Genomic DNA, 16,010 nt, shown 5'->3' on the forward strand with positions numbered 1-16,010 from the left:
TGTGCCCACTCATCCACTGGCACATTGAATGTTTCCCCTCCAAGCACTGAGTACCGCTGTTCTCTCATTCCTGTATGTGGAGTCAATCACATTATTACACATCAATGATTTTACTCCTTGCTTGGACTAACTCATTCTTAGCTCTTTTGTCTAATTGTGTAGAGTGTTGTGTTATTGTTTTTTGTCTTCTCAGTCAATTCCTGTCCTGCACTGGTCAAGCCTCTGAACACCTCAACTCATGCCTCATTACCTCATTCAATCACTGCTGTGATCCCTTTCCCACACACAGTGTAAGTAGCCCTCTCATTCCCATTCCCCATAATATTGTACCATAAATGCATTTATTAAATGCTTTAGGTTAAAATAATTAGTCTTTGACGAGTTTTGAAACACACTTTGTCATCTCTGTGCGTTATACAGTTGGTCTCCCATCCTCCTCAATTTTTCAAGTCACCAGCCTCTACTGATTCGGTTGTGTCTAAACTAAAACTACCCATTTGTACTGTCAGGCACAACAGAGTATGGGCTATTATAGATTACAACAGTCTCTCTATAATAGCCCATACTGTGGTCTACCTTGTCAAAAAATATCCACCTTTCCAGTACTAGTCTGGTCTGCACTACAAAACAACTTCAAACCATTTTGTACACAATGCGTCATCAGATGTGTTCAAAACGCTTTCAGGATTGGCCATTTATTGATTGATTGGAAGGGGAATACAGACTTGTAAGAAGATTGGAGGCACAACTATTATACTACAGCAGCCATTGAGACAAGTAATGGGCAGTCAACAGCTTGTAAACAAATATGTCCTCTTAGCTTGACCCAAAGAATATACACTACATTACAGTACATTATTTATTATTCAAAATCTCAGATATTTATATACAGTATGTCTGACTTAATTAGGCTGAAGATATGCCTTCACTTATGTTTAAAGGGATAGTTCACCCAAATGACAAAATGACACATTGGTTTCCTCACCCTGTAAGCAGTCTATGGACAAGGTATGACAGCAATCCATTCTAATGTTTTAGCATTTGTGGCACAAATCCCATTCAAGTTATGGTACTGATATTACCACTTTTCGCGCATCATGTTAAAATCATCCGAAAGTATCTAAAATTAACTGTGAAGCTCAACAAAGTAACTTATATTTGTTGAGCTTCACATTAAATTTTAGATACTTTCGGATGATGTGGACATGATGCGCAAAAAATGCTAATACTGGTACCATGACTTGAATGGGATGTGTCAGGGAAACTAAACCAAATAATGGATTGCTGTCATACAATAGACTCCTTACATGGTAAGGAAACCAATGTGTCATTTTGTAATTTGGATGAACTATCCCTTTAAGTAAGAAGTCTTTTTCATGGGGTTGATCCTGTTTGAATGTAATATTTCATCTGAATGCTTTTTACTACTACTCTATACTGTATGAATCATTTTATCACATATTGAATCACTTTCTCCTGAACGTATTAGTACATTTTTCTACAAGAAAAAGATACAAAATAAAGAATGACGTACTGTACATATTTACACGTTATCACACTGTCTCTCTTCCAGAGGGTGTCTTGTTCTGTACTTACATCTGAGTTGAAGCGTAGTTGACAGATGTTACAGGAAATCACTTGTTTTTTCTTCAGAGGGATGGGGACCCCAAATGTGTGGTTTATTACGGCTTTCTGCACGGGATCCATCTGGAAGACAAGAAGACAGGAGTGCAACTGTGAAGTGTCGAACCGACACTGGAGAGATAGAGAGTGAGAGATAGAGAGAGAGAGAGAGATAGTGAGCTCTCTTCCATCTAACTAACACATTAGCTGGCTTCCACAGACGAGCAGCACCCCAAGATCAGTGGAGAGTGAACACCTTGAAGGAGGACAGATGGTAGCCTGGTAGTGTTCACTACCCAGTGACGCTCATCTACAGAGAAAGGTGTTAAAGACATACAGTGCCTTCGAAAAGTATTCAGACCCCTTGACTTTTTCCACATTTTGTTACATTACAGCCTTATTCTAAAATTGATTAAATAAAAACAACTCCTCAGCAATCTATACACAATAGCCCACAATAACAACAAATATTTGTATTTTTTTTTAGCAAATGCATTAAAAATAAAAAACAGAAATACATTTTTTACATAAGTATTCAGAACTTTTGCTATGAGACTAGAAATTGACCTCAGGTGCATCTTGTTTCCATCCTTGAGATGTTTCCACAACTTTAACTTTATTACCTGTGGTAAATTCAATTGATTGGACATGATTTGGAAAGGCACCCACCCCTCTATATAAGGTCCCACAGTTGACAGTGCATGTCAGAGCAAAAACCCAACCATGAGATCGAAGAAGCTCTGAGACAGGATTGTGTCGAGGCACAGATCTGGGGAAGGGTACTAACAAATTTCTGCTGCATTGAAGGTCCCCATGAACACAGTGGCCTCCATCATTCTTAAATGGAAGAAGTTTGGAAACACCAAGACTCTTCCTAGAGCTGGCTGCCCAGCCAGACTGAGCAATCGTGGGAGAAGGGCCATGGTCAGGGAGGACTGAAATGGTCCTCCCACACAGACAGTGTGGTGAAGAAGGTGCAACAGTGCCTACTCAACCTCAAGAGGCTGAATAAATTTGGCTTGTCACCTAAAACCCTCCCAAACTTTTACAGGTGCACAATTGAGAGCATCCTGTAAGGCTGTATCACCGCCTGGTACGGCAGGACACCTACAGCACCTGATGTCACAGGAAGGCCAAGAAGATCATCAAGAACAACAACCACCCAAGCCACTGCCTTTTCACCCCGCTACCACCCAGAAGGCGAGGTCAGTACGGGTGCATCAAAGCTGGGACCGAGAGACTGAAAAACAGCTTCTATCTCAAGGCCATCAGACTGTTAAACAGCCATCACTAACATAGAGAGGCTGCTGCCTACATACAGACTTGAAGTCATTGGCCACTTTAATAAATGGATCACTAGTCATGTTAATAATGCCACTTTAATAATGTTTCCATGTCTTGCATTACTCATGTCATATGTACAGTATATATGGTACTGTATTTTATACCATCAATTGCATCTTGCCTATGCCGCTCTGTCATTGCTCATCCATATACTTATGTATATATTCTTCATTTTTTTAATTAAACACATTTTTTTTACCTATTTTTCTCCCCAATTCTGTGGTATCCAATTGTTGTAGTAGCTACTATCTTGTCTCATTGCTACAACTCCCGTACGGGCTCGGGAGAGACGAAGACTGAATGTCATGCGTCCTCCGATACACAACCCAACCAGCCGTACTGCTTCTTAACACAGTGCGCATCCAACCCGGAAGCCAGCCGCACCAATGTGTCGGAGGCTACACCGTGCACCTGGCAACCTTGGCTAGCGCGCACTGCGCCCGGCCCGCCACAGGAGTCGCTGGTGCGCGATGAGACAAGGAGATCCCTACCGACCAATCCCTCCCTAACCCGGACGACGCTAGGCCAATTGTGCGTCGCCCCACGGACCTGGCCAGATGGAAATCCACTCCTCAGTAAAAGGCACATGACAGCCCGCTTGGAGTTTTCCAAAAGGCACCTAAAGGACTCTCAGACCATGAGAAACAAGATTCGCTGGTCTGATGAAACCAAGATTGAACTCTTTGGCCTGAACGCCAAGCGTCACATCTGGAGGAAACCTGGCACCATCCCTACGGTGAAGCATGATGGTGTCAGCATCATGCTGTGTGGATGCTCAGGACCTCAGACTGGGGCGAAGGTTCACCTTCAACAGGACAACATCCCTAAGTACACAGTCAAGACAACGCAAGAGTGGCTTGGGGACAAATCTGAATGTCCTTGAGTGGCCCAGCCAGAGCCCGGACTTGAACGTGATGTGCAAATATGCAAACATTTCTAAAAACCTGTTTTTGCTTCGTCATTACCGGGTATTGTGTGTAGCTTGATGAGGGGGGAAAAACTATTTGTGGAAAAAGTCAAGGGGTCTGAATACTTTCCAAATGCATTGTATTTGATGCTCTCTCTCCTACCTCTTGCTAGCTCACATAGAATATTATGAAATCTGGATTATACAGAAGAGAGAACAGATTCAAAAATCTGTCGAGATGCAAGTCGTTCTTGGCCAGAGAGTCCGTTAGTCTACCATTCTATCTATGCCATTAGTTATTCTATCCAATTAGAGACATGAAAAGACATGAGTCAGGCAGGGGCTAAATCCATTATATAGTTGAAGAAACAAAAATAAGAAGTTCCTGGAGTTCATGAGGGATTTCCAGTTTGGAGAGAGAGAGAGTGCGTGTTGCATGTGGGGTCTGAGCTATATGCACCCTGTTCTCTCTCCAGGGTCATAAATACACCTGCTTTTGATTCTTCTGAGTAGATCAAAGCTAATTGTTTGCCTGCTGTTTGTATGCCTGCTTGTATACCTTCCAGCTGTGCATTTTTTATGCATTCGCATATATATGAGCCCAAGCCCGATTAAAAATGTTAAAAAGTATAATAATAATGATTGTGCCATTATACAATATATAGCCTAATAGCCTACCCACATATGTCAGAAAACAAACCTTTTTTTTAAATTATTTGAGATGTCTTTGGTACATAATTGGTCTAGTCTATACTCTAAAATTAAACAAATTCAAGTAATCGCCTTTCAATCAATCAAATGTATTTATGAAGCCCTTTTTACATCAGCCAATGTCACAAAGTGCTATATAGAAACCCAGCCTAAAACCCCAAACAGCAAGCAATGCAGAAGCCTTTGAGTGTGGACTGCATTATTATGCATACTGGATAGACTGGGACTGGTTACCTTATGCTATGCTTTCTATCCATGAGTCTGGGAGAGAACGCATAGGCCTAGGCAATGCTGTTGGTTCATTGATTGTGCACGTCACCTTACGGATTTAGCCTACAATTATAGTGAATTTGTATTTGATTTTGAATAGCCAAGTAATAGGGAATTCTTATATCAATCTCCTCTCTCCCATTCATTCCTTTCTCGAGCGCGCAAAGATAGGGGCCAGTTTAATAAAATATATATTTCACTTGGTTTCCCAAAGCAAGCACTGGGTAGCTGCTGGAACAGGGTTGGAGAGCACCTGCCATACAGAGTTGGGTGGAATATCACCTGTCGCACAGCGAGAGGCTGCATGCTCCTCAAAAAGTGGTTGATGCGTGAAGTGAAATAAGTGTTCTTATAAGCCCAGACATTTCTACAGTATATGCAAAGAGGAGGATCCCAGCTCTTACTATATTTATTGCTCAGCTGCTCAGGTATAAAACCGGTGTAGCCTCACAGGCATGATTTAAACTGCAGGAAAGTGGCCTCCATTAGCTATACGAGTCAAATCAAATCAAATCAAATTTATTTATATAGCCCTTCGTACATCAGCTGATATCTCAAAGTGCTGTACAGAAACCCAGCCTAAAACCCCAAACAGCAAGCAATGCAGGTGTAGAAGCACGGTGGCTAGGAAAAACTCCCTCGAAAGGCCAAAACCTAGGAAGAAACCTAGAGAGGAACCAGGCTATGTGGGGTGGCCAGTCCTCTTCTGGCTGTGCCGGGTGGAGATTATAACAGAACATGGCCAAGATGTTCAAATGTTCATAAATGACCAGCATGGTCGAATAATAATAAGGCAGAACAGTTGAAACTGGAGCAGCAGCACGGTCAGGTTGACTGGGGACAGCAAGGAGTCATCATGTCAGGTATTCCTGGGGCATGGTCCTAGGGCTCAGGTCCTCCGAGAGAGAGAAAGAAAGAGAGAATTAGAGAGAGCATATGTGGGATGGCCAGTTCTCTTCTGGCTGTGCCGGGTGGAGATTATAACAGAACATGGCCAAGATGTTCAAATGTTCATAAATGACCAGCATGGTCGAATAATAATAAGGCAGAACAGTTGAAACTGGAGCAGCAGCACGGTCAGGTGGACTGGGGACAGCAAGGAGTCATCATGTCAGGTAGTCCTGGGGCATGGTCGTCTTAGTGCTAGAGGCGTCACTACAGACACCCTGGTTTGAATCCACGGGCCATGATTGGGAGTCCCATAGGGCGGCGCTCAATTGGCCCAGCGTCATCTGGGTTTGGCCAGTGTAGGACGTCATTGTAAATAAGAATTTGTTCTTAACTGACTTGCCTGGTTTACTTGTTTTAATGTACAGCCTATGGCATGGCATACAGCCAGATAACATACAGTAGGCCGACTCATATTCGGTTAATCTGAAATACATTTTCTTCATATCATATTGTTTCTTTAGACATGCCTAAAATAAATTATGGATTTATTGTGATGGTGTATTATACTTTTTAAAATGTACTGTAGATGTTCCAAAGGCACACATCTGTGGCTTGTATGCGTGGAGGCCTGGAGATGCTAAACATGTTTGTGTTAATTAACGGGCAATTACAATGAGACCGGCAGTAATTTGCATGACAATAACTGTCTGACAAATTTCATGACCGCCACTGCTCTACTCACACCACAACACCATACCACATTACAACAACACAACCCTAGAAAAGTGACTTTATCTATCATTCAGTGACTGATAATTACATTCCAGTGATAAGCAGGCAGAGAGAGCGGCAGGGGTAAGGGCAGGCAGGCAAGGCCAGAGCCAGGCTGTTCAGATGGCTGTCACTGTCCAAGGAATTTCAATTACACCTTGTTGTCATCCCTTGTTCACCACATCAACGCAAATAATAGGAAATCACTCCTGGTAAACAAATGGTTAACTAATAAACCTCACAACCATAGCTGCGGGAAAAATGGGAATATTTTATTTTACAATTAATAAACAAACAAAAAAGCGGACCAATATAGCACAGGCAATAAAAACACTGCATCAGTGCCACCACCAAACATCTTCCTACAGCACGCAACCCCTCTCACTCTATCACATACAGCAGGTATAAAACATACTATAGTGTAGAGTAGATACAGTATGCTATCATAAATAATAATCAATTCAGCATGTCGATAAGGCACTCGTTGTGCCAGTGTCACAGGCCTGACAAACTAAGACTGAGGATCAGACTTAGTGTGGGAAAGAAAATGCACTAATTCATTGTGGTTGACGTGTCTCTTACCAAGTGCACCTTCTCTGATGAAGGTAATCACAGACTGAAAGCTCAGCAAATTAAAACAAAGAAATTGCATCTGATGAAATGTGCAGAAACTTTTCCCACTTGCCAGTTTTTCTTTCAGTAGCCTAAATATTGTGTTTCATGGATTATATAATGAAAGCAGCTGCAGAGGTAAACAAAGACATCGATTCACCATCTGTAGGTTTTGTATTCCTGAAAACACTGAGTTTCTGACACCCGCAGAGCGGTTTGTTCTCAACAGGTTTATTGATTCAGAACACACAGTAGTACAGTTACTACAGAACAGAACAGTGATGCGGCAACAATGAAGAAATCACCCTGGATATGTTCCAACACCATACTCCCTCCTCAATAAAAGGTTTACGATATGAAAATAAATCTCTTTTAACAACAGAACCCTAAAGGCTGCTGGAAGCAAAACATTTATTTTATACTAAATGTTTTATTTTTTTGGAAACATTGAGAGAGATCTGTCCACCACTGTTAACCTCCATTCCTTCTATTACCAGTATGACTTGGAATGTCCTGTAGGAGGTCTGTATGCTACACCTGTCCTGTCAACTCCTTATGGTCATTGCCATGTTTAATGAGTTGGCAAGATAGTACAAACAGATCGGGGATCAGTCTAATGCATGCAGCACTTGATACAGTTCCTGTATTTAAACAATGTTACAGAATTAGAATTGAACCTGTTTATCCCAATGGTGCTAATAACAGCCTGTCTGGATTGGGTTATAGAGCACATTTGATGTTTGTGTTCGCACATGTATGGGTTCGTGTCTGAGTGTATTTTTGTGTGGAGCCTCACTGTTCTTCACGCTGAGTTGATTGGTACAGACACTAATTATAAATAGACACCCGCTCGGTGACATGACCAAAATAAACATGATTCTGCTTCACAAATTGCACCCTATTCCATTGACAGTGCACTACTTTTGACCAGAACCCATAGGGCTCTGGTCAAAAGTAGTGCACTACATGGGGAATTGGGTGCCATTTGGGACGAAACCTTATCCAATGCCTGGACAGGAAAAGCCTTTATATTCTGTGCTGTAGTAGCCTGGTCCCAGATCTGTTTGTACTGTCTCACCAATGCCTATGTCATTGTGCTTGGTGTGACAATGACCATAGAAGTTGGCAAGACAGCACAAACAGATCTGGGACCAGGAAATTACTGTAGCCCTTTCAAGAGGGAACCTAGGGTGTAGTAATCATACTTCTGAAAGGCAGAATACGGAAAAGAGCCTCAGTGAGACTATAGCTCAAATTCTAATGTCATAGTCAGGCTTTGGAGCATATTGTTGTTTTGTTGTCACTGTGGTTTTCTAGTGTCTTCCCATTGTTTCCAACCAGACAAAACCTCAGCAGAACACTCAATAAACAAAACGCATTCTAAATACTTGTGTTTCTGTTCTGTTCTGTCACTTTGTATCGTATACTATTCATTACACTGGGAAAAATTGAAAACCTTTTTTCATCTACCCTGAGAGCTCATGCTTGTCAAATCACTTTTGTTTACACAGAATAGGCTACCGCCAACAGCACGTGTGCTGTAAATATCTTGGGCTGAATAGCTGTCTGTAAAAGGGAACAGAACTTGGCTACAGTAAAGCTAATGGCAAACAGGAGGATGAAAGATGGTAGCGTAAATGGCATGACATTGCCTATATAGTGCACTTATTTTGACCAGAGCATTGTGGGCCCTGGTTAAAAAGTTGTGCACTTTATAGGGAACAAAATGCCATATGGGACACCATCACTGTGTTATATTTTGCAATTAGTTTTTTCTTCGAAATGTCTTGAAAAATAAATGTCCCTGGAATAACTTGTGGAAAATATTTCATGTTGGTGTCATCATTATAGTCACACTGAATAATCAACATCACTCCCACCAACATGAACTCATCAACTCAGTGCACTACCGCTTAATAGCCAACGACAGCAGTAGAGCCATTATGTCAAGTTTAGATGGGTCTGTCTCAGCTAGTGGAAACACGCTGGACTGTGCTGAGATAAACTGAAGCAAGACCTGGGTTCAAATAATATTACAAATCTTTCAAATACTATTGTGTGTTTGCTCTAGCCTTGTCTGGTGGACAGGTTTGGGATGTTTCATATGTTTCTTTTGGTTCTATGGAATCAGCCAGCCTCAATCAAGCACAGATAGAGTATTTTAAATGATTTAGAGTAGTGTTCAAATCCAGGTCTGAGCTGGAGACCAGCGCTGTGAGGCAGAGTGTTCCTGACAGTTTGCCGTGACCACAGGCGAAGATCTCACTAACTTTGCTAAAGAGTGTTGTCACATCGGTCCATGGCAGGTCTGGGAACACAGGCATTAGCTGGCGAGTCCTCTTGCCTGCCTTTCAGTCCCTCTCATCAAAACAGTGTTCTGTCTGACTCTGCAGGTTGGAGAAGACATATAAATAGAATGGAAATAGGGTTCAAAAAGGGTTCTTTGGCTGTCCCCATAGGAGAACCCTTTTTGGTTTCAGGTAGAACTCTTTTTGGTTCCATGTAGAACCCTCTGGGGAAAGGGTTCAGCTGAAGAACCCTTTTAGGTTCTAAATAGCACCTTTTTTTCTCTAACTTTCTCAGTCGATTTTTCAGGATATGTCATATTTCCACCTGCCACATCAACTGTCAAAGTGAGATGTATTTTTGGCAAGATAAAAGAAAGAATCGATTTTTGTGAAATCGATGCCTTGACGGTGGACTGCAGTGCTTTCTCTCTCTCTTTCCTTCTTTCTCTCTCTCATTCTGTCTCACTCACACTTCTGTTGTGCATTTGCCGTTAAGATTCTTAGGATTCAAGCAAGAACACTGAAATCTAAGATCAATAAACTACAAGTACACAAGATGAAAGGACAAGCATCCAGGGGGTGCATCAATCTGCCTCACACTACAGAAACAGGAGATGGTCTCCTGTCCTATGGGACATTCTGGCTCGGGCAAGCATTACTTACAAGAAATGAAAGCAGCGATTTCTTACCGTGTTAAAATTAGGGAAGAGTCCCACAGCAGAGGACGTGTCCACTTGGTGGAAGGGCATAAAGGGTTTCATATCCAGAGTGGACTGCATCATCAGAGACGGAGTCCGCACCAGCGCAGGCAGCGTGTTGCTATGGCATGAACTTCCTGTGGAGATGGAGAGATGGCGAGAGAAAGAGAGGGAAATGGAGAGAGATAAGACAGAGAGATGAATAGGGAGATAGATGGAGAGAAACATGGAGAGTGAGAGGAGAGAGAGAGGGACAGAGAAATGGAAAGAGAGGGAGAGAGAAAGAGTGTGGGTAAAGGGAAAAACGGAGAGAGAGAAACATTAACACATTTGAGGGTGGTGGGATGCAGGGCTTCTATACATGACATACATAAGAAGCTAACATGCAGAGAAAAGAGCAGCACACTGTGGCTGTGGGGAGCGCTGTGGCAGAGAATAGTGGAAAGTAACTCATCATGTCTTAAATGAAGCAGAACCAACATCTCCACTGTCTCATAGGCAAGGCTAAGAAGTGGTGTGAATGTGACAAGAATATGAGCACCTATTTGAAGTTGGTGTGCGTGTGTATGGACATGGTATGGTGTGATGTGAGTCACCCTGCAGGTAGGCTGGAGGAATGGGGTAGTATGTTGGTGTAAAGGGATGGATCTAGGAGAATAATTATGAGTCTGGGACTGGGGAGATGATCTGGGGCATAGGATGGGAATGGAAATAGGGCTAGAGCAGCGAGCTCGAGCTGGGGCTGGGGCTTGCTTGGGATGGGGCTGGCTGGGGAAAGAGGTTGGGGCTGAGAGCACGGCTCTGTGAACTGCCTAATGCCTGCCTGCATTATCCCGGGCTCTGTGAACTGCCTAATGCCTGCCTGCATTATCCAGGGCTCTGTGAACTGCCTAATGCCTGCCTGCATTATCCAGGGCTCTGTGAACTGCCTAATGCCTGCCTGCATTATCCTGGGCTCTGTGAACTGCCTAATGCCTGCCTGCATTATCCTGGGCTCTGTGAGAGAGGATGCTGCAGATGTACACCTGCAGGGGGTTTATTCAGAATTTACAACATCATTCCCAACTAAACTCTGCTGCTTACCTGATAAATCACACAGCAGGCTAGTTATATCCTGCTCCCTCACAGAACTCAAAGTTAACCTCACAATGAACATAGAATAGAACCTATAATAACCTAGATTATTCTCCCATAAAGGGGTATATAAGCCTTTATCATTACGGCTTTCTGTCTGCCACTTATAATAATAGTATTATATACACACTGATACCCTCATCTGTAATCCTGTCCAGACCATAAACAGATCATACCTGATACAAGGCAGTTCATTGGTAACATAGTTATATCTGCATATTTCTACTTTATATATGTCAAAGTGAAATAAATGTTATTGCTGGTTTACTTCAGACTTTCATACTGTATGTATTATACTATATAAAAGCTTAATGGCCAAAGAAAGTCTATTGATCCCAGACCAAAATAAAGAATGATCTTAACTACAGTAGATAATCCACACAGAATTCAAAGTGCTCTTCTCTCCGTCTTCACTGCATATTATGCATGTTTGTTGGTGTGTGTGTGTGTGTGTGTGTGTGTGTGTGTGTGTGTGTGTGTGTGTGTGTGTGTGTGTGTGTTTGTGTGTATGTGTACAGGAGCTCATCTCAGGAGAGATTTAATAGCAGGTGAGAGGATGAGCAACAATATTTAATTCTCGGAAACCCACAAGCAGACATCTGAGTGCTGACACACACACGCAAGCATGCACGCACACACACACAAGCACTCATTCACACACACACAGACACACACACACACACACACCAACAAATAGGTGCTAATATTATTGTCAGATATTCAAAAGGAACAACATTTTTCAAAAAGGAGAACAAAATCAAGCTATTGCTTCCAATCTCCCTTCATTCTCCTGAGTGGCACAGTTGCACTGTATCTAAGGCACTGTATCTCAGTGCAAGAGGTGTCACTACAGTCCCTGGTTCAAATCCAGGCTGCATCACATCCAGCCATGATTGGAAGTCCCATAGGGCGGCGCACAATTGGCCCAGCGTCGTCCAGGTTTGGCTGGGGTGGGGCGCCATTGTAAATAAGAATTTGTTCTTAACTGACTTGCCTCGTTAAATAAAGGTTAAATAAAAAACTAAAAAATACTTAATCATACTGTGTACAACGCCAAGAGAGTATAACATGTCTATCTACGACATCTGTGTTAGTAGCTGACACGGCAGGGAAACTCTTCCAGCTAATTTCATAGAAATTAGATCATCCATCAAGAGACATTGTGATTTAATAAAGCTATGCAGGAGATCACTGTGATGAAACCAATGTTTAACATGGAGATAAAGATCTACTGAGGGTCTTGACTTTATATTGTACAGTATATAGAGATGTAATGTAATACTGCAATCTGTACTGGAAAAGATAACCTGTCTTGTGATCATGTTGTCATAGAAGACAGATGGTTAGAACCTCTTTGTGTAGATATTTCCAGTGTTGACAGGAGTGAAATTGTTTGGAATTTAGTTTGTAATTCGATTTGTATGTGTCTGCCGTCAATGTGTCGGCTGCCAATTCATTATAACTGCATGAGCACGAGAACAGACATCTTACATTGGCAACCGACCCCCAATATTATGAAAGAAAAAATGTATAATATCATGTGTGATCATATCATCCCAAGACCAAGACACCAATAAACATTAGCATCAGACAATCAGTAACTCATGCTTTGCTCATGTGATATAAAAGTAAATAATCTCAAACATTTTGTCCAGACTGGCTTGTCCAACTTCATGCCATAGGCTTCTCATTGTCAAAATGAAACCTCTTCAATAAGGCCTTCTACGCTGTGGCACATGCACTTGTTATGTCCTTAAATCACTGATGTCCACACATTCTGTAGTTTACTTCACTTGAATCCAACACCACAACAAATTAAAAAGATTGGGTAGAATACTATGTCTGATGCCATGAAACAGTAAAGGATGAAATCCCTTTTCCCAGGAAGAAATTGTATAAACGGTTGACTTTCAGTGTTAAAATTCATGGGTTGGTTTTATTGCTATTTATTATTATTTATTGCATAAGTCTGAACTTGTACAGATACCCATCTTAATGACTTAGCACAACGAAAACGTGTATCTTTGGAAGCGAAAACAGATTTTTTATCTGTGCTGATGACTCAAACATGGTTATTTTGTTAACCCATAATAAAGACTGATGAGAAACACATGCGAGACCTTTGAAACAGGCACCCCAGTTCATAGCAGTGATGTTTTTGGAGCTAACGTTTACAAAGCCGTACCAGCAACAACAAAGCAACAAAAGAACATGGCACTGTTCCAATAACACTTGTTGATTTCTTTCTTATGAGAACAAACACATGTCGTTATGAACATTTTATAGATCTGAAAACACAATGTAATAGATATACAGTGCCATCGAAATGTATTCAGACCACTTGACTTTTTCCACATTTGTTACATTACAGCCTTATTCTAAAATTGATTAAATTGTTTTTTCCCCCTCATCAATCTACACACAATACGCGTGATAAAAATCATCTTGAAGCGTTGATTCCGATTGGTTAGACCAGCGTTGAATGGTCCTTGTCACGGATACATCCTGTTTGAGTTTCTGCCTATGGGAGGGGAGAAACAAAATGGAATTGTGGTCAGATTTGCCGAACGGAGGGCAAAGGAGGGCCTTGTATCCATCGCGTGTTACATCTGCTCCTGCCACGCCCCTATACTGGACCTCCCTAACCTGCCTCCACACCCCAGTGCTCTCTCTCTCTCTCTCTCTCTCTCTCTCTCTCTCTCTCTCTCTCTCTCTCTCTCTCTCTCTCTCTCTCTCTCTCTCTCTCTCTCTCTCTCTCTGTGTGCATGTGATTGTGTGAGTGGAGACAGGTGTGCTGGAAGCAGAACAGATTCCCACCAGCTGCAACCTGTTCCATAATCAAGAACCCTACAAATACTCAGCTCTGCCACTTCCATGCTGCCAGATCGTAGCCTCTACTCAGTCAGTCTGCATTTCTAGCTGTTTATTGCTGCATAGATTTTGTTTTCCTGTTGTGCCTTTTTTCCCTAGCCCCACACTTATTTTTCTCTCCGCTACAGTCCCGTCTGCTCTCTGGTACCTGTCTCCAGTCTCTTGTCTCCTCAGTCCTGCTTCCCTGCCCTGAATCCACGCTCTACTGCTTCATTGGATTCCGCTCCAGACCTGCTTCTCCAGTTCCTAATCTCCTTTCCCTCAGCCTCAGTCCGGATTCCCTACTGCCCGCCTAAGATTCCCCTGGACTGCATCCCATCTCCTCTCCTGCTTTTAAATAAATACATTGGTTACCTATCCTTGTCTAGTCGTCTGAGTCTGCATTTGGGTTCACCTACTCCTCCCCGCGTAACATAGCGGAAGTTAGAGTAGCAGTGACCCAGTGTTTTGCCAGCCCGGGTACTACCATCAATATGCTGATAGAATTTAGGTAGCCTTGTTCTCAAATTTTTAAATCCCCAGCTCCAATAAATGCAGCCTCAGGATATATGGATTCCAGTTTGCATAGTCCAGTGGAGTTCCTTGAGGGCCGTCGTGGTATCGGCTTGAGGGGGAATATACACGGCTGTGACAATAACCGACGAGAATTCAACGTATCCAAATCATATGTACCGTAAATATGTTTGCATGGTTGTCCAATTTCCCAGGTTCTGTAGTTCTAAGCATTAGAATATCATTTGAAAGAGATGTACTCGAGACAAGATAAATATTGACTATTGCTGTAGAACTCACGTCCCTTCAAAATAACTCATCAATATTCAGAATACAGAATGAATACAGACAGCCCTGTTACCTGGGAAACTGTACTGCCGATGGTTATTAAATACCAGCGAGCTCATAAGTGGAGAATTTTAAACACTTGTTAACCTCTCTAGGCTAGATGGGACACTACCGTCCCACCTGACCAACATCCAGTGAAAGTGCAGGGCGCCAAATTCAAACTACAGAATTGTAAATATTTTAGATTTTTTAAATTACACATGCAATATGTCAAAATAAAGCTGAACTTCTTGTTAATCCAGCCACTGTGTCAGATTTGAAAAAGGTTTTACGGCGAAAGCATACCATGCGATTATCTGAGGACAGCACCACTTCACACAAACACAGACAATCATATTTCATCCCGCCAGGCACGACACAAAACTCATAAATAACGATATAATTCATGCCTTACCTTTGAAGAGCGTCTTCTGTTGGCACTACAATATGTCCTACAAACATCACAAATGGTCCTTTTGTTCGATTAATTTCGTCGTTATATCTCCAAAATGTCCATTTATATGGCGGGTTTGATCCACAAAAACACCGGTTCCAACCCACGCAACACAACTACAAAATATCTAATAAATTACCTGTAATCTTTGTCCAAACATTTCAAACAACTTTCCTAATACAACTTTAGGTATTTTTTGACGTAAATAATCAATCAAATTTAAGACGGGATAAACTGCGTTCAATAGCGGATAAAAACATTGTGGAGTGAGCTTTCAGGTCGTGCGCACCAATCACAACAGTACAGTAGACTCGACCCTCGTTCTGAACAGCCCTACCTCTTAATTTCTCAAAGGAAAAACATCAACCAATTTCTTAAGACTGTTGACATCCAGTGGAAGCGATAGGAACTGCAAGCAAGTGACTTAATAATCTAGATACACATAGAAATCCCATTGAAAAGAGAGTGACCTCAAAAATAAGCCTGCCAAATAAGTTCCGTTATACTCACAGACATCATTCAAACAGTTTTAGAAACGTCAGAGTGTTTTCTATCAAAATCCACTAATAATATGCATATCCTAGCTTCTGTACCTGAGTAGCGGGCAGTTTACTTTG

At 42.0% G+C, this 16,010-nt stretch overlaps 1 protein-coding gene across 2 annotated transcripts in view; it reads right to left on the reverse strand.

The window, feature by feature from the left end:
- LOC110520312 (zinc finger protein 385B) overlaps positions 1-16,010 on the reverse strand; it is a 156,995-nt gene that overhangs the window by 35,795 nt on the left and 105,190 nt on the right. For both annotated transcript variants that reach the window (XM_036974819.1, XM_036974820.1), the window contains exons 3-4: positions 10,107-10,252; positions 1,597-1,707 (exon numbers count right to left, since the gene is read on the reverse strand). In XM_036974819.1, the coding sequence (XP_036830714.1) occupies positions 1,597-1,707; positions 10,107-10,252 (257 nt within the window). The remainder of the gene's footprint in view (positions 1-1,596; positions 1,708-10,106; positions 10,253-16,010) is intronic.

The sequence above is a fragment of the Oncorhynchus mykiss genome, chromosome 3 (assembly GCF_013265735.2).
Source record: "Oncorhynchus mykiss isolate Arlee chromosome 3, USDA_OmykA_1.1, whole genome shotgun sequence".
Lineage (NCBI taxonomy): Eukaryota > Metazoa > Chordata > Actinopteri > Salmoniformes > Salmonidae > Oncorhynchus > Oncorhynchus mykiss.